Source organism: Mytilus trossulus, chromosome 9, assembly GCF_036588685.1.
Source record: "Mytilus trossulus isolate FHL-02 chromosome 9, PNRI_Mtr1.1.1.hap1, whole genome shotgun sequence".
Classification (NCBI taxonomy): domain Eukaryota; kingdom Metazoa; phylum Mollusca; class Bivalvia; order Mytilida; family Mytilidae; genus Mytilus; species Mytilus trossulus.
Window position 1 is genome coordinate 66,012,421 of NC_086381.1, and position 14,516 is coordinate 66,026,936.

The 14,516-nt window shown below is 30.6% G+C and overlaps 1 protein-coding gene across 2 annotated transcripts in view; it reads right to left on the minus strand.

Moving 5' to 3' along the window:
- Positions 1–14,516, minus strand: part of LOC134683268 (uncharacterized) — a 69,126-nt gene that overhangs the window by 31,115 nt on the left and 23,495 nt on the right. For both annotated transcript variants that reach the window (XM_063542458.1, XM_063542457.1), the window contains exons 15-25: positions 14,300–14,449; positions 13,540–13,689; positions 12,631–12,696; positions 11,917–12,060; positions 10,594–10,737; positions 8,675–8,821; positions 6,651–6,938; positions 5,664–5,870; positions 4,351–4,494; positions 3,099–3,296; positions 2,406–2,599 (exon numbers count right to left, since the gene is read on the minus strand). In XM_063542458.1, the coding sequence (XP_063398528.1) occupies positions 2,406–2,599; positions 3,099–3,296; positions 4,351–4,494; positions 5,664–5,870; positions 6,651–6,938; positions 8,675–8,821; positions 10,594–10,737; positions 11,917–12,060; positions 12,631–12,696; positions 13,540–13,689; positions 14,300–14,449 (1,832 nt within the window). The remainder of the gene's footprint in view (positions 1–2,405; positions 2,600–3,098; positions 3,297–4,350; positions 4,495–5,663; positions 5,871–6,650; positions 6,939–8,674; positions 8,822–10,593; positions 10,738–11,916; positions 12,061–12,630; positions 12,697–13,539; positions 13,690–14,299; positions 14,450–14,516) is intronic.

The window sequence follows — 14,516 nt, forward strand, 5'->3', positions numbered from 1 at the left end:
CCAAATTTCAGAAATCCATGTAATGTAGTTTCTGAGAAAGATGCAATAAAAATATTCATAGGACAGATGGATGGACTGACAGATGGATGAATGAAAAAAGGGACGAACAGACAGAGGTTAAACAGTATATCCCCACTTTTTTTAAAGAAAGGGTATTATAATTATGTTAAGGCTATCTATTGGATTTGACATTTTCCTTATGATAGACACTTTTCCAATATCAAAAGTGACATAAGAAATAATAATCATAAAAATAAATTTCACAAATACAGTTGGAACTTCAGTAATTTATCAATTTAGAATCATTTTGAGATCTTGCCATTAATATTTTAGATTATGAGCTATAAAAAGCTTTACCCAAGAAGGTATTTTGATTCAAGATGTATTTTACAATCAAAGAGCTGATTGCTCTGAGGGATACAATTGCCGTTGTTTCATTGACACCTGTATACATGTAGCTGGATAATATTATTTTCAAAAATAATTCAACTGCACATGTAAAATAGTTACAAAATAGCCAATCCCGGATAAAAGTGTAACAACAATGTAATTAGGACTATTGTGTTTTATTTTTGTACTTTTTTCTACTATCAATTCCAAGTTTACTTTCCATAGCTGTCACTGAGACTCAGAGTGAGAGAAAGTATTCCACTTTGAATCTTATCACCTATTTTCCTACGAGGCTACGTTAATTCTTGGAGGAATCCCATTCCTAACTCTTTAAATATTTAATTTCCTTTGAGTCAGTGATCATGACTCCTTTCCGTAAACATTTATCGGTTTAATTTGCGATTGTTTTTAATATAATACGACGTTTATTGACAGAACCAGCTAATAGTAATACTCGAACTCGAAACGATAATATGGAAGACTCCATTTCGTCTGAAGGGGTGTTCTACGATGATGAATACATTTATTTTAATTTAAATGATGCATATGATTTAAAGATATGCAACAACAATAACCCTCAATAGCAGACATACACAGAAAAGATCCCATGAGTTATAAATTAATTAATTGAGTGGGGAATCCAGAGCAACCATTCAATCTAAAACCCCTTGAAGTCAAGAAATCTATACGCATGCGCATAATTTCCAAAACAAACACTGGAGCAAGGACGTATATTTAATGTTTATTAAACGACCTAGATGGTTCTCTATTTCTTTATCATGTTTATGGAAGAACAATCTCAAATATCAGTTTCATAACGGTAACATTATTAAAAACTCCACTTCAGTTCTTTAATATATGACAGAAATAGATTAATCGGAGATCAGAGAACTCTCGCATTTTATCAAAACTGGGAATTCCCTCTGACATGTTTCTTAATTTAAAACAACACTAATTATAAATACTGCTTAATTCTGATTTTCCGTGTTGTTAAAACACGCATAGAAGTCAAGTGAATTATCAAACATGAAGCTTATGAAAAGAATATTATAGGAAAGTTGTTTAAGTTCAATCCCTTTGATTGTTTTTACCTTTTAAACCAAGACAATCATAAGAATCTGAGATGTCCCTTAACGTTTAGAATAAAACGATTGACGTTTAGAATAAAACGATTGACGTGAGGGAATTGCTCTGAGCCACCGGTATAATAGATATAGGAAGATGTGGTGTGAGTGCCAATGAGACAACTCTCCATCCAAATAACAATTTAAAAATTAAACCATTATAGGTTAAAGTACGGCCTTCAACACGGAGCCTTGGCTCACACCGAACAACAAGCTATAAAGGGCCCCAAAATTACTAGTGTAAAACCATTCAAACGGGAAAACCAACGGTCTAATCTATATAAACAAAACGAGAAACGAGAAACACGTATATATTACATAAACAAACGACAACTACTGTACATCAGATTCCTGACTTAGGACAGGTGCAAACATTTGCAGCGGGATTAAACGTTTTAATGGGCCTATAAGTCTACAGATTGCTTGAAAGCAATCGTATCCCAAAAATGATATAGTGTTTAAATATTTTCTTGCGTAATACTCATAACTTGTTTTACCTTCTTCTTCAAATTTTTAAAGAATGAATATTTTTTTGACAAACCTTAAAATTACTGTGGATTCATCATAATTCATTGGATATAATTTTTTGTGGATTTCGTGGGTAAAGGTGAACCATGAAATTAAATGTTCAACAAATGACAATTTTTCTTTAGGCTTGAATGGAGACTTTGTCAAAACCCCTAAATTAAATGTCCACTGACACACAAGTTTTCCTTCATCTATGAAAATTGGTACCCAAGAAATTAAATGAATCCACAATAAGTTGCATTCCAAAACAAAAATTGATTATTTGTGCTTGTGTTTATAGAATAGTGCCTCTCAGACCCCATACACTTCCCCTCCTAATTCATGTAATTCAAGAAAAGCCCTATTTCTAATAATACCACTTACTGCACTGAAACTTCGTGGTATCATTTAAAGTATCAAAATATTTAAAGCTTGTAGAGTTGACGAGTCCTGCTTCAAATGTAACACCTGCTAGAGCAGAGGGACTAGCACATGTACCACCAGTAACTGTGTCCTTCACATAGTACAAACTGTATGCCGTACTACATTCACAACCCAAGGCATTTCCTGTCAAATTCCTGTAAGAACAAAACAACTAAAACTTCTAAATTCTTAATATAAGGCTAGCAAATCAATTGAAATATTCAGTTATAATAAATAATTTAATTAAATTTTTACCAATTATTTTTTTTATTTGAGAAAAATAAATTAGAATAATTTAGTTTCCATTAAAATGAATTTGGAAAAGCAGGAAGAATTTTGACACTATTACAGAGTAATTTATGGTTTTATTTCTGAAATTATTATATGTCAGTAGGTTAAGAACCATTTTTCTATACTGGTGAGTCATTCTTTGATATAGTATACTACTATTTACGTGCACTTTAATTATTTTTTTTACTACCTATCATATATAGGTATTTGATAATATTTTGCCAAAGTCTCCATACAAGCATACGAAAAAAATGTGCACTAAGTTGAGCATTTGAATTTGTGGTTTACCTTAACCCACAAAAATCAAGAACATTTTATCGCATGAATAATAATGATTCCAAAGTATGTCTCACATAAACTTACACAACTATACTGTTATTGACTGGGAATCCTCCTAAAGTTTCTATCATGTTACCTCCAAGGTTGAGAGAGGTCAGTGTCTCCATGGAAATGGCTGGGAAGTAAGACAGCTGGTTACTGCTCAGGTCCAGTGTCTCAAGTTGATTTAAACCATTAAATGATCCTTCCTCTATAGACTGAATCTCATTATTTTGTAACAATCTGGAAGAAAATTTTGTGACTATATTTTATAGACGTCAAGATTTTTTCTACATATTGAACACCAGGGTAATAGTAGTATGTATTCTTTTTTCACTTCTCTTTAAGCTATAATCTACATGGACAGTTTTTATACAGCAGGAACTTAAGAAATAAATGCACTGGCGTAAAAATTACTGTACAAGTAAAAAAATCCTCCACTTAGGCTATATTTCAAAATTAAAACTAATGTAAGGAAGCAATACACTATTATGTTCTTTTTTTTTTCTATTTTTCTATTTTTGGGGAATTTATTCTTGAGACAACTTTAAATATGTGCAACTTCATTTTCTTGTTGGTCAATTTCGATGGTTGAAATTATGCAGTTTTTTTCATTCATGTTAAAGATCTCAATGTGACTTTGAGAGGGAGAAAAGCAATTAAAGTGCAGTTATTGAGAACCAACTTATTTTCATGGATTCGCTATTTTGCAGTTAGCCTTACTGCCCCATATCGAATTTGCTTGCTGTAGTTAATTGAAGGAAGATCGAAATTTATACATTTAGCCATGAATTAAGTTTGCATTAATTTTGAACTTGTGAAAGATGTGAAAACAAATTGATAGCGAAAATAAGTTGGTTCATAGTACTTTGCTTTAAAAGTTTTTTTTTATGTTATGTTGTCTGATGAATTGACCCATCATTCTTAGTGCACACACAGTATAAAAGATGAACCTTCATATTACTTCACCAAATGTATAATTATTAATCAAGTAACTCAATGTTTCAACAGTTTTGTTATTTAAAACATTCAATTTATAGCAAATATTTCATTTTCTTATTTTTAAAATGTACAAATCACTGGCAAACATTAATCAATCAATTTGCAGTTTCAGAATCTAATGCATTCTGGGTAATTTTTTCAACAGCTTACAACAAAACTTTGTGATTGGTTTGGAATGTCTTTTAACAATTTCGAATTCAACCAATAACATGATGTCATTTCATTTAGGGGCATGAAAAAAATAATATTACATGCTTTTCTTAAATTTAAGCAATGAATTATAAAAACCACTTACAAAGTCTTGAGATTAGTAGCAGACGTAAATGTAGTTGCTGTTATTTCTGTCAGTTTGTTATTATACATGGAGAAAATCTGTAGATTTGTCTGTCCAGCTAAAGATCCATCAGGTATCCCTGTTATCTGATTGTCCTCTAGGTAACTGAAATAAATAAAGTTGATAGTTGAAACACAGATACATCTGACTTTATGTAATTTTAGATGTGCTGTCACGGAATAGAAGTTCCTTCATAACCTAAGTTCCAAAAGGAAAAATATTCTGGAATACTATTTCCACAAGAATAAATATTACAGTATATGTTCCTAACGATATAAATGGTATAGAATATTTGTTCCAACAGGAATAGATATTCTGACAATGCTTATAAACAAAGTTTCCATTGGAACTTCTGTTAGGCGGAACACATATATGTTGACAGTGCCAGTGCTGAAATAACTTCCTACCAAATATCATCAACTTATCATAATATTTAACATGGAAACCATGTAAAAGTTTCTTAGTCAATTCACTGAGACTGAGACGTCACTTAGCAAAATTATCTTCATTGAAATGAGATGTGTTAATGCTTATGCAACTGTATACCAAATGAATAAGATATGAAGCCACAATAATGGCATTTAATTAAACATTTAGATGCAAAATTGAAAGGAACATTGAGGTTATTGCAATAATAACATAAATTATGTAGGAATAACTAAAATACATAAATCGTTTAGAATACCAATTTTGTCAGATATCAAATTCAAACTTGACCAGCATTTTATGGCATTCTATGACATTGTGCTCAAGACTTTATCATCTGGAAACAAATTGTGACTGAGGGACAGACATGAGCATCACACCATTTATCCCTTGTTCAAGGCAGGAGTATATTAATCCTATGATACACCATCCTTCATGGCTATAAAAATCAAGAAATTCAACACACCATCCTTCACTAAATAAATTTGGTGTTTTAACTGTCTTCTGATTGGTTAAAATTATTAGTTTTATTTTCAATGTTGTCAATTTTTATTGTGACATGCCCACTCTGACATTGTGTATTCATATGCCAACATGTGTGTACGTTGTTATTGTTAATATAGATAATATAAAAAGTTCTTTGAGCCTTATTTTTGATGGAAATTTATTTATAATGAATGGCAATAATTTATTTTGATTTTATTGAACCATAAAACTAATTTTTGACTCTTCACATTTTACATAATCTGCTTTAAGGTTCAATAAATTCAAAATAGATAATGGCCATTCATTAATTGCTATAAAATTCAAGAAATTCAACTAACACAGCCTGATTTGTATCTACTTACATTTCTCTGGGTGTAATCTGACTCAGGGCTATAGGATAAATGGATAGAGAATTCTCATTCAGGTACAGGTACGTAACAGTGACACTGTCAAACACATTAGCCTTTATATAAGCTATATTGTTCTTGTTCAGATACAAGTATGTGACAGATGATGTTCCAGTGAAAATTGACCCATCAAGGCTACTGATGGAGTTACCATACAAATACCTACAATATAAAAAATAAAAAAATAGAAATATTGACTGTTCATTTTCTTGATTTTCTAAAAAAAAAAATTGCCTCCATAGCTCTATACTGTGGATTCATTATTAACTGTTAGATTCCAATTTTCCTGGGTTTTGTGAGTACAGGTGAAAAAGAATTCAAATTTTCACCGAATAACATATTTTCAATAGGCTTTGCAAATAAAGATTGACAAAATCACAAAATCAAATATCCAAGAAAAATGCAAGTTTTCAGCAATCCATGAAAATTAATACCCATGAATCCACAGTACTTAAAAATTAAAGAACCTGAAGTGATCAAGTTTTCATATTCAATGTCCAGAGTTGCTGTATATATCTCATGTAATAATGAAAAAGTCTTCCTCCTCTTTCAGATTACTGAAGTTTTAATGAATTGAAATCGTCTTATAAATTTGAGATGATCTGATATAACAGGAGTGATACAAAAATCTGATTAAATTTTGTTCTCACTCTTAGTGTAATGACATCTATTTCCATTGGTAAATACATATTACCCTTTAATATTTCATGAACTTGTATGATGATGACATGCATTGTATGTTAAGACAGCTAACAGAAAATATGTTGAGCGCTTAAATCAAAACAAGGGTGACAAATTGTAGAGCACAAATATTGTAATCCTATACAAAAATATGTCTAGTAAGGTTCCTTTCCATATTATTTCTTTACAACTGATCCACATCTTTTACATAAAAAATCTGTAATCCAACAATTTAAAAATTCATGGCCTTATATAACTTACAGAAAACCCACGTTAAAATTGTTGAAAGCATTTTCCTCTATGCCTGTTATCCCGATGTTGAAAAGGTTCAAGGTCGTGACTGAAATGTCATTGAAGGCATACGATGGAATAACTCCCATTGTATCTCCATCAAATAGTATACTTGGTGCATTCACGTTATTAAAAGCATACGGCTGAATATCTTTAACTTTGTTATTGGTAAGCTTCAAGCTACTGTATATGTATGAGACAGTCACATCAGTAAAGGCATTGCCTTCAATAGTTGCTATTCTGTTATTGGATAAATCTCTGTAATGGAAAGTTAAATCATGAACTAAATTTTCATTAATCGTTTTTTTATAAAGAAGGTTGTTTGTTCATCTTGTTTGAATTATTCATTTTTTTTCATTTCAGGGCCTTTATAGTGAACTTTTTAGAATTGTGCTTTTCTCAAAATTGAACTCTGGTGCATAGTTGTTTAATTCATAATCATACCACATCTCTTTATTTTTATATTTGTGATTATACAACCAGTAGGCTCTCTCTTTTTCTTATTAAAAGCCTAAACTTTTGATGTAAAGCTAAGAAAACAGAAGATGATTCTATATTCTACAATTAATGTATGTTTAAAATTTTCAGAAACAATGTAAACATAAACATGATAAAAGGGCTAACTGATAGATTCAAAACTCTATGGCTTATTTTGTACAACTCAATACTGTAAATTCAGAAATTATTGCGTGCATTTATTATTGCGATTTTGCCATTTTAGACTAAAATGCGATTATAATTTTTGCGATATTCCGAAAATTCATGTTTGATTCAAAGAAAACACTTCAAAATGCGAGTTTTAATTATTGCGATAAAAACCCTTTCGCATTTATTGCAATAATAAAAACATCGCAATAATTTCTGAATTTACAGTATCATAATCATGATGATAAAGCGTTTGACCAAAGACCAAGAATCAATATTCAAACTTTTATACAGGATAAAACTGAAAAGGGAAATTTGGAATGTGTTAAAGAGACAACAACCAGACCAAAGAGCAGATAACAGCTGAAGGTCACCAATTGGTCTTCAATGCAGCGAGAAACTACCGCACCAAGAGGCATGCTTTAGCTGGCCCCTTAACAAAAATGTAATATAGTTCAGAGATAATTCCAGTCATACTAACTCAGAAATATACAAAAGAAACTGAAATTTAAAAATGAGACAAGAGAGGCTCCTGACTTGAGACATATGCAAAAATGCAGTGGGGTTAAAACTGATTTTTGAAATCTCAACCCTCCCCCTATACCTCTAACCAATGCAGAAAAACAAACACACACCAAAATAACAGTAAAAGTCAGTTCAAAAGAAGTCTGAGTCTGATGTCATAATAGATATAGGAAGATGTGGTGCGAGTGCCAATGAGACAACTCTCCAGGACCATCCAAACAACAATTTAAAAAAATAAAACATTATAGGTCAATGTACAACCTTCAACAGGGAGCCTTGGCTCACACTGAACAACAAGCTATAAAGGGCCCCAAAATTACTAGTGTAAAACCATTCAAACGGGAAAACCTGATAAGCTGACTTTAGGACAAAAGTAAGTTCCCACTAAAAAGATATCCAATCATTTCAACTAAAATTGATATTTTTCTAAAAGATAAATTAAAACTAATGAGCGATTTTTATAAAATATGTCTGAAGTTTTATTGTTTATTTGGCCATAAATTTTGTGAGGTTCGTTTTCATTATCTAATGGGTTAAACACGAATGCAAAATTTTACGATTTTATTTTGGTTAGAATACATATGCAAACTTTTCAAGAAATAATTTTCTTTGTGTTCACCATAAAATAAGCATTACTAATATCATGGCCATATAAACAATAAAACTTTGAACATGTCTACATTCACTACTTCACTTTCTTGAATGATTTAAAAAAAACAAAAAAAACAACATTTTTTTTATGTATATAGTTGCTTGTGCCCCTTTAAAGTATTAGTTGTTAAGTAATACCATTATTAATAAGAATAAAATTAACTTTAACTTACAAACTGGAAAGTGAAACAACAAAATTTTTAAATGTCCCATTCAAAATAGCTGAGATACGGTTATTATATAGATAAAAATAGGTAACGGTCAAATCATTGAAGTCTCCTCCCATTGGTAAAGAATACAATCTGTTGTTATGTAGGTACCTGTGAAAAAAAGAATACTATGATTAGAACATATGGAAAAGGCATTATATAAATAATAAATACTCTAATAGATATCAAAATTATCTCCCCTTGACAACTGATCCTTTCCTCATGCATTTGAATTATTATTTTATGTTTCTTTAATCACTCTGTAATGTTTATGTCATGTTGTAATCAATGTTATGCTCTTAATGGGCCCTTTAATTTGGAAAATAAAAATATTGTATTGTATTATATTGTATAGTATTGTATTGTATTGTATTGTATTTGTATTGTATTGTATGGTATGGTATTGTATTGCATATTATTGTATTGTATTGTATTGTATTGTATATTGTATTGTATTGTATGGTATGGTATGGTATTGTATTGTATTGTATTGTATTGTAATTGTATTGTATTGTATATTGTATTGTATTGTATTGTATTGTATGGTATGGTATTATATTGCATATTATTGTATTGTATTGTATAGTATTGTATTGTATTGTATTGTATTGTATCGTATTGTATTGTATAAAGACCATACTGTATAATGACTCCTCCAACAAAAAATAATTTTAATGGTTAAACTACCTGAAACTAAAACTATAACTTGATCAGAAAATAAAAAAAATCTGTGCTATAAGGCTAATGACATATATTTTGAAAACTAAATAAAACAACTAAGCAGTCCTTTCAACTGATTCTTTCGGATTAGTTGGGTCAATATCCAGTGGCGGATCCAGAGGGGGGGTTCCGGGGGTGCGCATCCCCCCTTTATTTTTGCCGATCAATGCATTTGTATCGGGACATATGTTTTGCACCCCCCCTTTGCCCTGGGTTAGCACCCCCCCTTTCGAAAATTCCTGCATCCGCCCCTGATATCCCTAATTGGCCTTGAAATGAGGAACTTAACAGTTGTGTGTAAACAAAATATCTCTGTGTAGTGATATTGGACATGTTTCTATATTTTACAAATGACTGAGCTTAACCATTTGTGGTGATTAGGAAAGTAGAGGAACATAAAATAAATGTGTAAAAACTATGGAGCTACTGAATGTGATCAAAGTATTACATTTTCAAAGAACTTATTGTGTTAAAAAGGGATTTTTTACTATGATTAGCCGCATCACAAAAGGATGTTCAGGGTATGTTAAATTACGAAAAAGTTATCTCACTTCGTACCCCAAAAAATTTAACCACATATGTGAAAATGTCACAGCTTCGAAATGAGCTATCATTCATATCCAAGTTTAGTATATAGACTGAGCTACAGGAAAAAACTTTAACATTTACGCCTATGGAAAAACAATGAAAGATATTGACCCAGTTGTTAAATTACCAACATTGCCCTAAGCCAATACTCTGTTGTCAAATAATTGCTATAATCTCTAATTGCCAATATTGATATTTGTTTACTATTTTTAGCTTCAATATGGCCACTACATGTCTGTTTTGAATTCTTTCATATTATATTTTGTTATCAAAGGCCCTTTATACCTTGTATATAGTAAATGGTGTTTGCTCATTGTTGAAGGTCATAGGGTTAAAATAAGTTGTTAAGATATAGATATCATCACTGCTTTGAATGTTATACAATATTTCTCGACTCTAGACAGATAAACTTTCAAATTAAATGAAACAGTTAAAAGTGGAAAAATATTGTATTCACCAAAAAAATTCTCTAATGATTTTTAGACATTTCTTTTCTCCATACAAGTAAAATACACAAAAATAAGTATCTTATGAAAAAAACAATGGATCACCAAATCTTATTCTTATATACATACAAATAAGATATTGAGGTGATATGATCTAACGCCCCATCTTCTATCCATCCTAACTCATTGTCATTTAAAGTAAGCTGTGTGGATAATGGACAGTTCTCCAAGTGCATCTTCTTTATCTGTTTTATTTTATTTCCATTCAAAACTCTGAAATATACAATATTAAGTTGAAATATGAAGCTGAGCAAGCTCACATGTCCAATACCCTATTTTATTATTTTATTATTATTGGATATTTTTTAAACCCCCCCCCCCCCCTTTTCTCCTGAAAAAATAGTCCCCCAATTCAGAATTTCAGAATTGCCAGGGTAAATAATTGGCAAATATGCCATTGTTATATAAAAGATTATCTGAATCTTAACTTAGTTGAATATGTCTGAATGAATTGGAATGCTATTTCCATGTTTCTTTTTAGGCTGAACTAAGATTCAAAACTAAGTAATTGTTTTCAAACTATATCAAATTAATTTTTTGGCCAATTAGAGAAAAGTGTTGATTGACACAACCTTGAAGGTCTCAGCATGCAAATTTCTTCATAAATCTGCCAAATATAACTTAAACAGACCACTAGGTTTGTTCTGAACAATTTCTATTTCTTTTATCCTTCCTAAATTTATCACTGCAGTCAAGTGAGGATCTTTTATCAGATCTAGACTTGTTTCTCGTTTCTCGTTTTGTTTATATAGATTAGACCGTTGGTTTTCCCATTTGAATGGTTTTACACTAGTAATTTTGGGGCCCTTTATAGCTTGTTGTTCGGTGTGAGCCAAGGCTCCGTGTTGAAGGCCTTACTTTAACCTATAATGGTTTAATTTTTAAATTGTTATTTGGATGGAGAGTTGTCTCATTGGCACTCACACCACATCTTCCTATATCTATTATGTGCATAGCATACTTTAATTTGGTAAGTCAAATCAGAAAATGAACTATTTACCCCTCCAAAATGACAGAAAGAGAAATAACTCAAACCCAAATCACATCATCTAAACTCTTTCCATTATACACTAAATTTAGTATGTATCCTTGAATTCATGATAATTTTAAGCAACATTTTTGTGTACACTTTTGAAAATATTACCCAGAATGCACTAGATTTTGAAACGGTGAATTAAACTTAGTATGCATCCTTGAATTCCTGATAATTTTAAGCAACATTTTTGTGTACACTATTGAAAATATTACCCAGAATGCACTAGATTTTGAAACGGTGAATTAAACTTAGTATGCATCCTTGAATTCCTGATCATTTTAAGCAACATTTTTGTGTACACTATTGAAAATATTACCCAGAATGCATTAGATTTTGAAATGGTGTATTATACTTACAACTGTGTAAGAGATGTGCATCCACTAAAGACATTGTCTGGTAAGTAGTCTATATCATTGTTAGCCAGATTTAAACGGTACATATTGGAAAGATTGGAAAACTGGTTTTCATGAATGAATCGGAAATCATTTGATTGCATAGCGCTGGAATAGAAAAAAAAGCATTAAATAATGAAAGTTTGGTTTGATAGTATATAAAATATTCTAATTATCAAATTTTAAATATCAATAGATTTTAAGAGAATATATGAATTCATTAAAGTTTCATTGAATAATACTCCTATGTGATAGAGGCATCTCTGTGACTTTGATTGTTGTTCCTAAATACCACTTTCAGCACTTTTGGCTTAACATTTTTAATAAGTTAATCCAGTCTACCTAGAATCACATGGGTGAATAATTGATCATGTGACACAAATCAGAATGCAGTTGACTCTTTGATATTAAGCAAAGATTTTTTTAATGTTGAAAAATATATTCAAATTATTTTGTAATTCTTTAAAGTTTCGTGAAATTGAACTTTAATTTGGAAGAAATATGTAATATTATGAACTAGATATACTTCAAATAGGAAATATCATTTTTATTCTAAATAGCAGAAAAAACTGGAGTGCCCTACAAAAAAATTACAGACCTTCGTCAGGTAACACTAACAATCCTAGTCAATTTAGACTTTCCAAATAAACTTAAGATGATTAAGACATAAGCACTTACATGAGTCGTATCATATCTGGAAAAGCATTGTCTTCTATTGATATAATTTTGTTGGAGTGCAGGTATCTACAAATAATTGTAAACATCAATAACTGTATTTTATAGATGCACAAACAATACTAAAGTTCTGAGATAGTCTGTTATACTACTGTGGATTCATTATTATTCATTGGATACCAATTTTCGCGGATTTAGCAGGTACAGGGGAACAAGGAATATAAATATTTTAACAAATTGCAAATTTTCTGAAGGAATGTATGCAGACTTTTCCAAAATAACAAAATTAAGTATCCACGAAAATGCAAGCTTTAACATGATAACGTCAGAAATTTATGCAGTTCTGAGACAAGTACCACATGGTCTGTGTTAAGGATGTTCGCTACTAAATAACAAGCTTTTTAAAAGACAGTTATAAATTGATAGAATATAGATAATGAAACTAAAAAAGCAGAAAAAAATGGAGGGTCCGTGTGCTTGTTTTCGAGATATAAGCCATTGAAAATTTGGCGGGAAATTATTTCTCTATAGATTTTTCTTACATTAAACAATGGCACTTTTTTTGTTTAAAAAACTATAAAAAAATAACAAGAATTATATAAGATTTTGAAATATGGCCTCTAAAACTATATGTAATAAAAATATAAAAAGAAAAATAGGAGTTAGTGGGCAATTTTTTTAAAGGGTAACACATGGATAAAACCAGAGGATTCCGAAATTCTGACAAAAATTCAAAAATAGAGGAGCAAACATCCTTAAAACATAAACATATTCATTTGATATTGTCGATGTCATTTTAGTCCTTTTTTCCTTAGACCAAGGAAGTATCAGAATTGAAAAGACCAACACACATATATAACACTTTTAAATGCTCTCAGAGTTGAAAGTCTAACGGACATACTTAACACTTACAATGTTCTCATGGTTGACAAGTCTGAAAATGTTCCAGCCTCTATGAATGTTAGTTTGTTATTATCCACATACAGCGTATTTATGGAGGGAAGTCTGGTCGAATTCGTCAGAGCAGCTGGTACATATTGTAAATTATTTGTTCCTAAATGCCTGAAAAATAATGCAAATCATAAAGTTTAATTTTTAACATCCATATAAAGTAACCCAGAACTATGTAAAAGTCGAATATTGATTATAAAAAGTGAGAACATACTTCAGTAAAAAAATTAAGAAAAAAAAGTCAGTCATTATAAGATGAAAATGTCATCAAATTCTGATTATCCTCCTGAATTTGAATGACATATTTGCCACTGGATGTTACGCAACCAACAATCAATCAACCAAATTCTGAATAAGAGTTTAGGATGAGATCAGGATATCAGCCATGCTAGCTTTCTTAACTTTCATTGTATATGACACAATAACAGGTGTACATGACTGTGCATTAATATTAATAAAAATAATAAAAATAATAAAAATAGGTATTCTTTTCCAATTTTGTCAATAAAAATATATGACTGTCATAGAAGTGGGAAGTTTAGCTAGCTATAAAATCAGGTTCAACAAACCATTTACTTTGAAAAAATCACTGAACCATGTCAGAAATATGGCTGTAATTTTTCACTTGTTTCCTTGATTAATACAGTTTTATTTGTCAATTTTTATGGACTTTAACCCTTTAAATTTTCCTAAGAATTTAGTATTAATTGTTTTTACTTACAATGTAGCTAAAGTTATAACACATGTAAAACTGTCGACATCCATGTTGTCCTCCGTTAGCTCATTCCCAGTCAGATATAACTCAGTTAAGGATGTTAGTTTACAGTAGTCTGTACTAGTTATTTGGGTAATGGCATTGACATGTAGATACCTACAATAATATCAGATTATTACATGGCATTTTTCATATCGCATGTATTATCAGCCCTAGGTTCAAT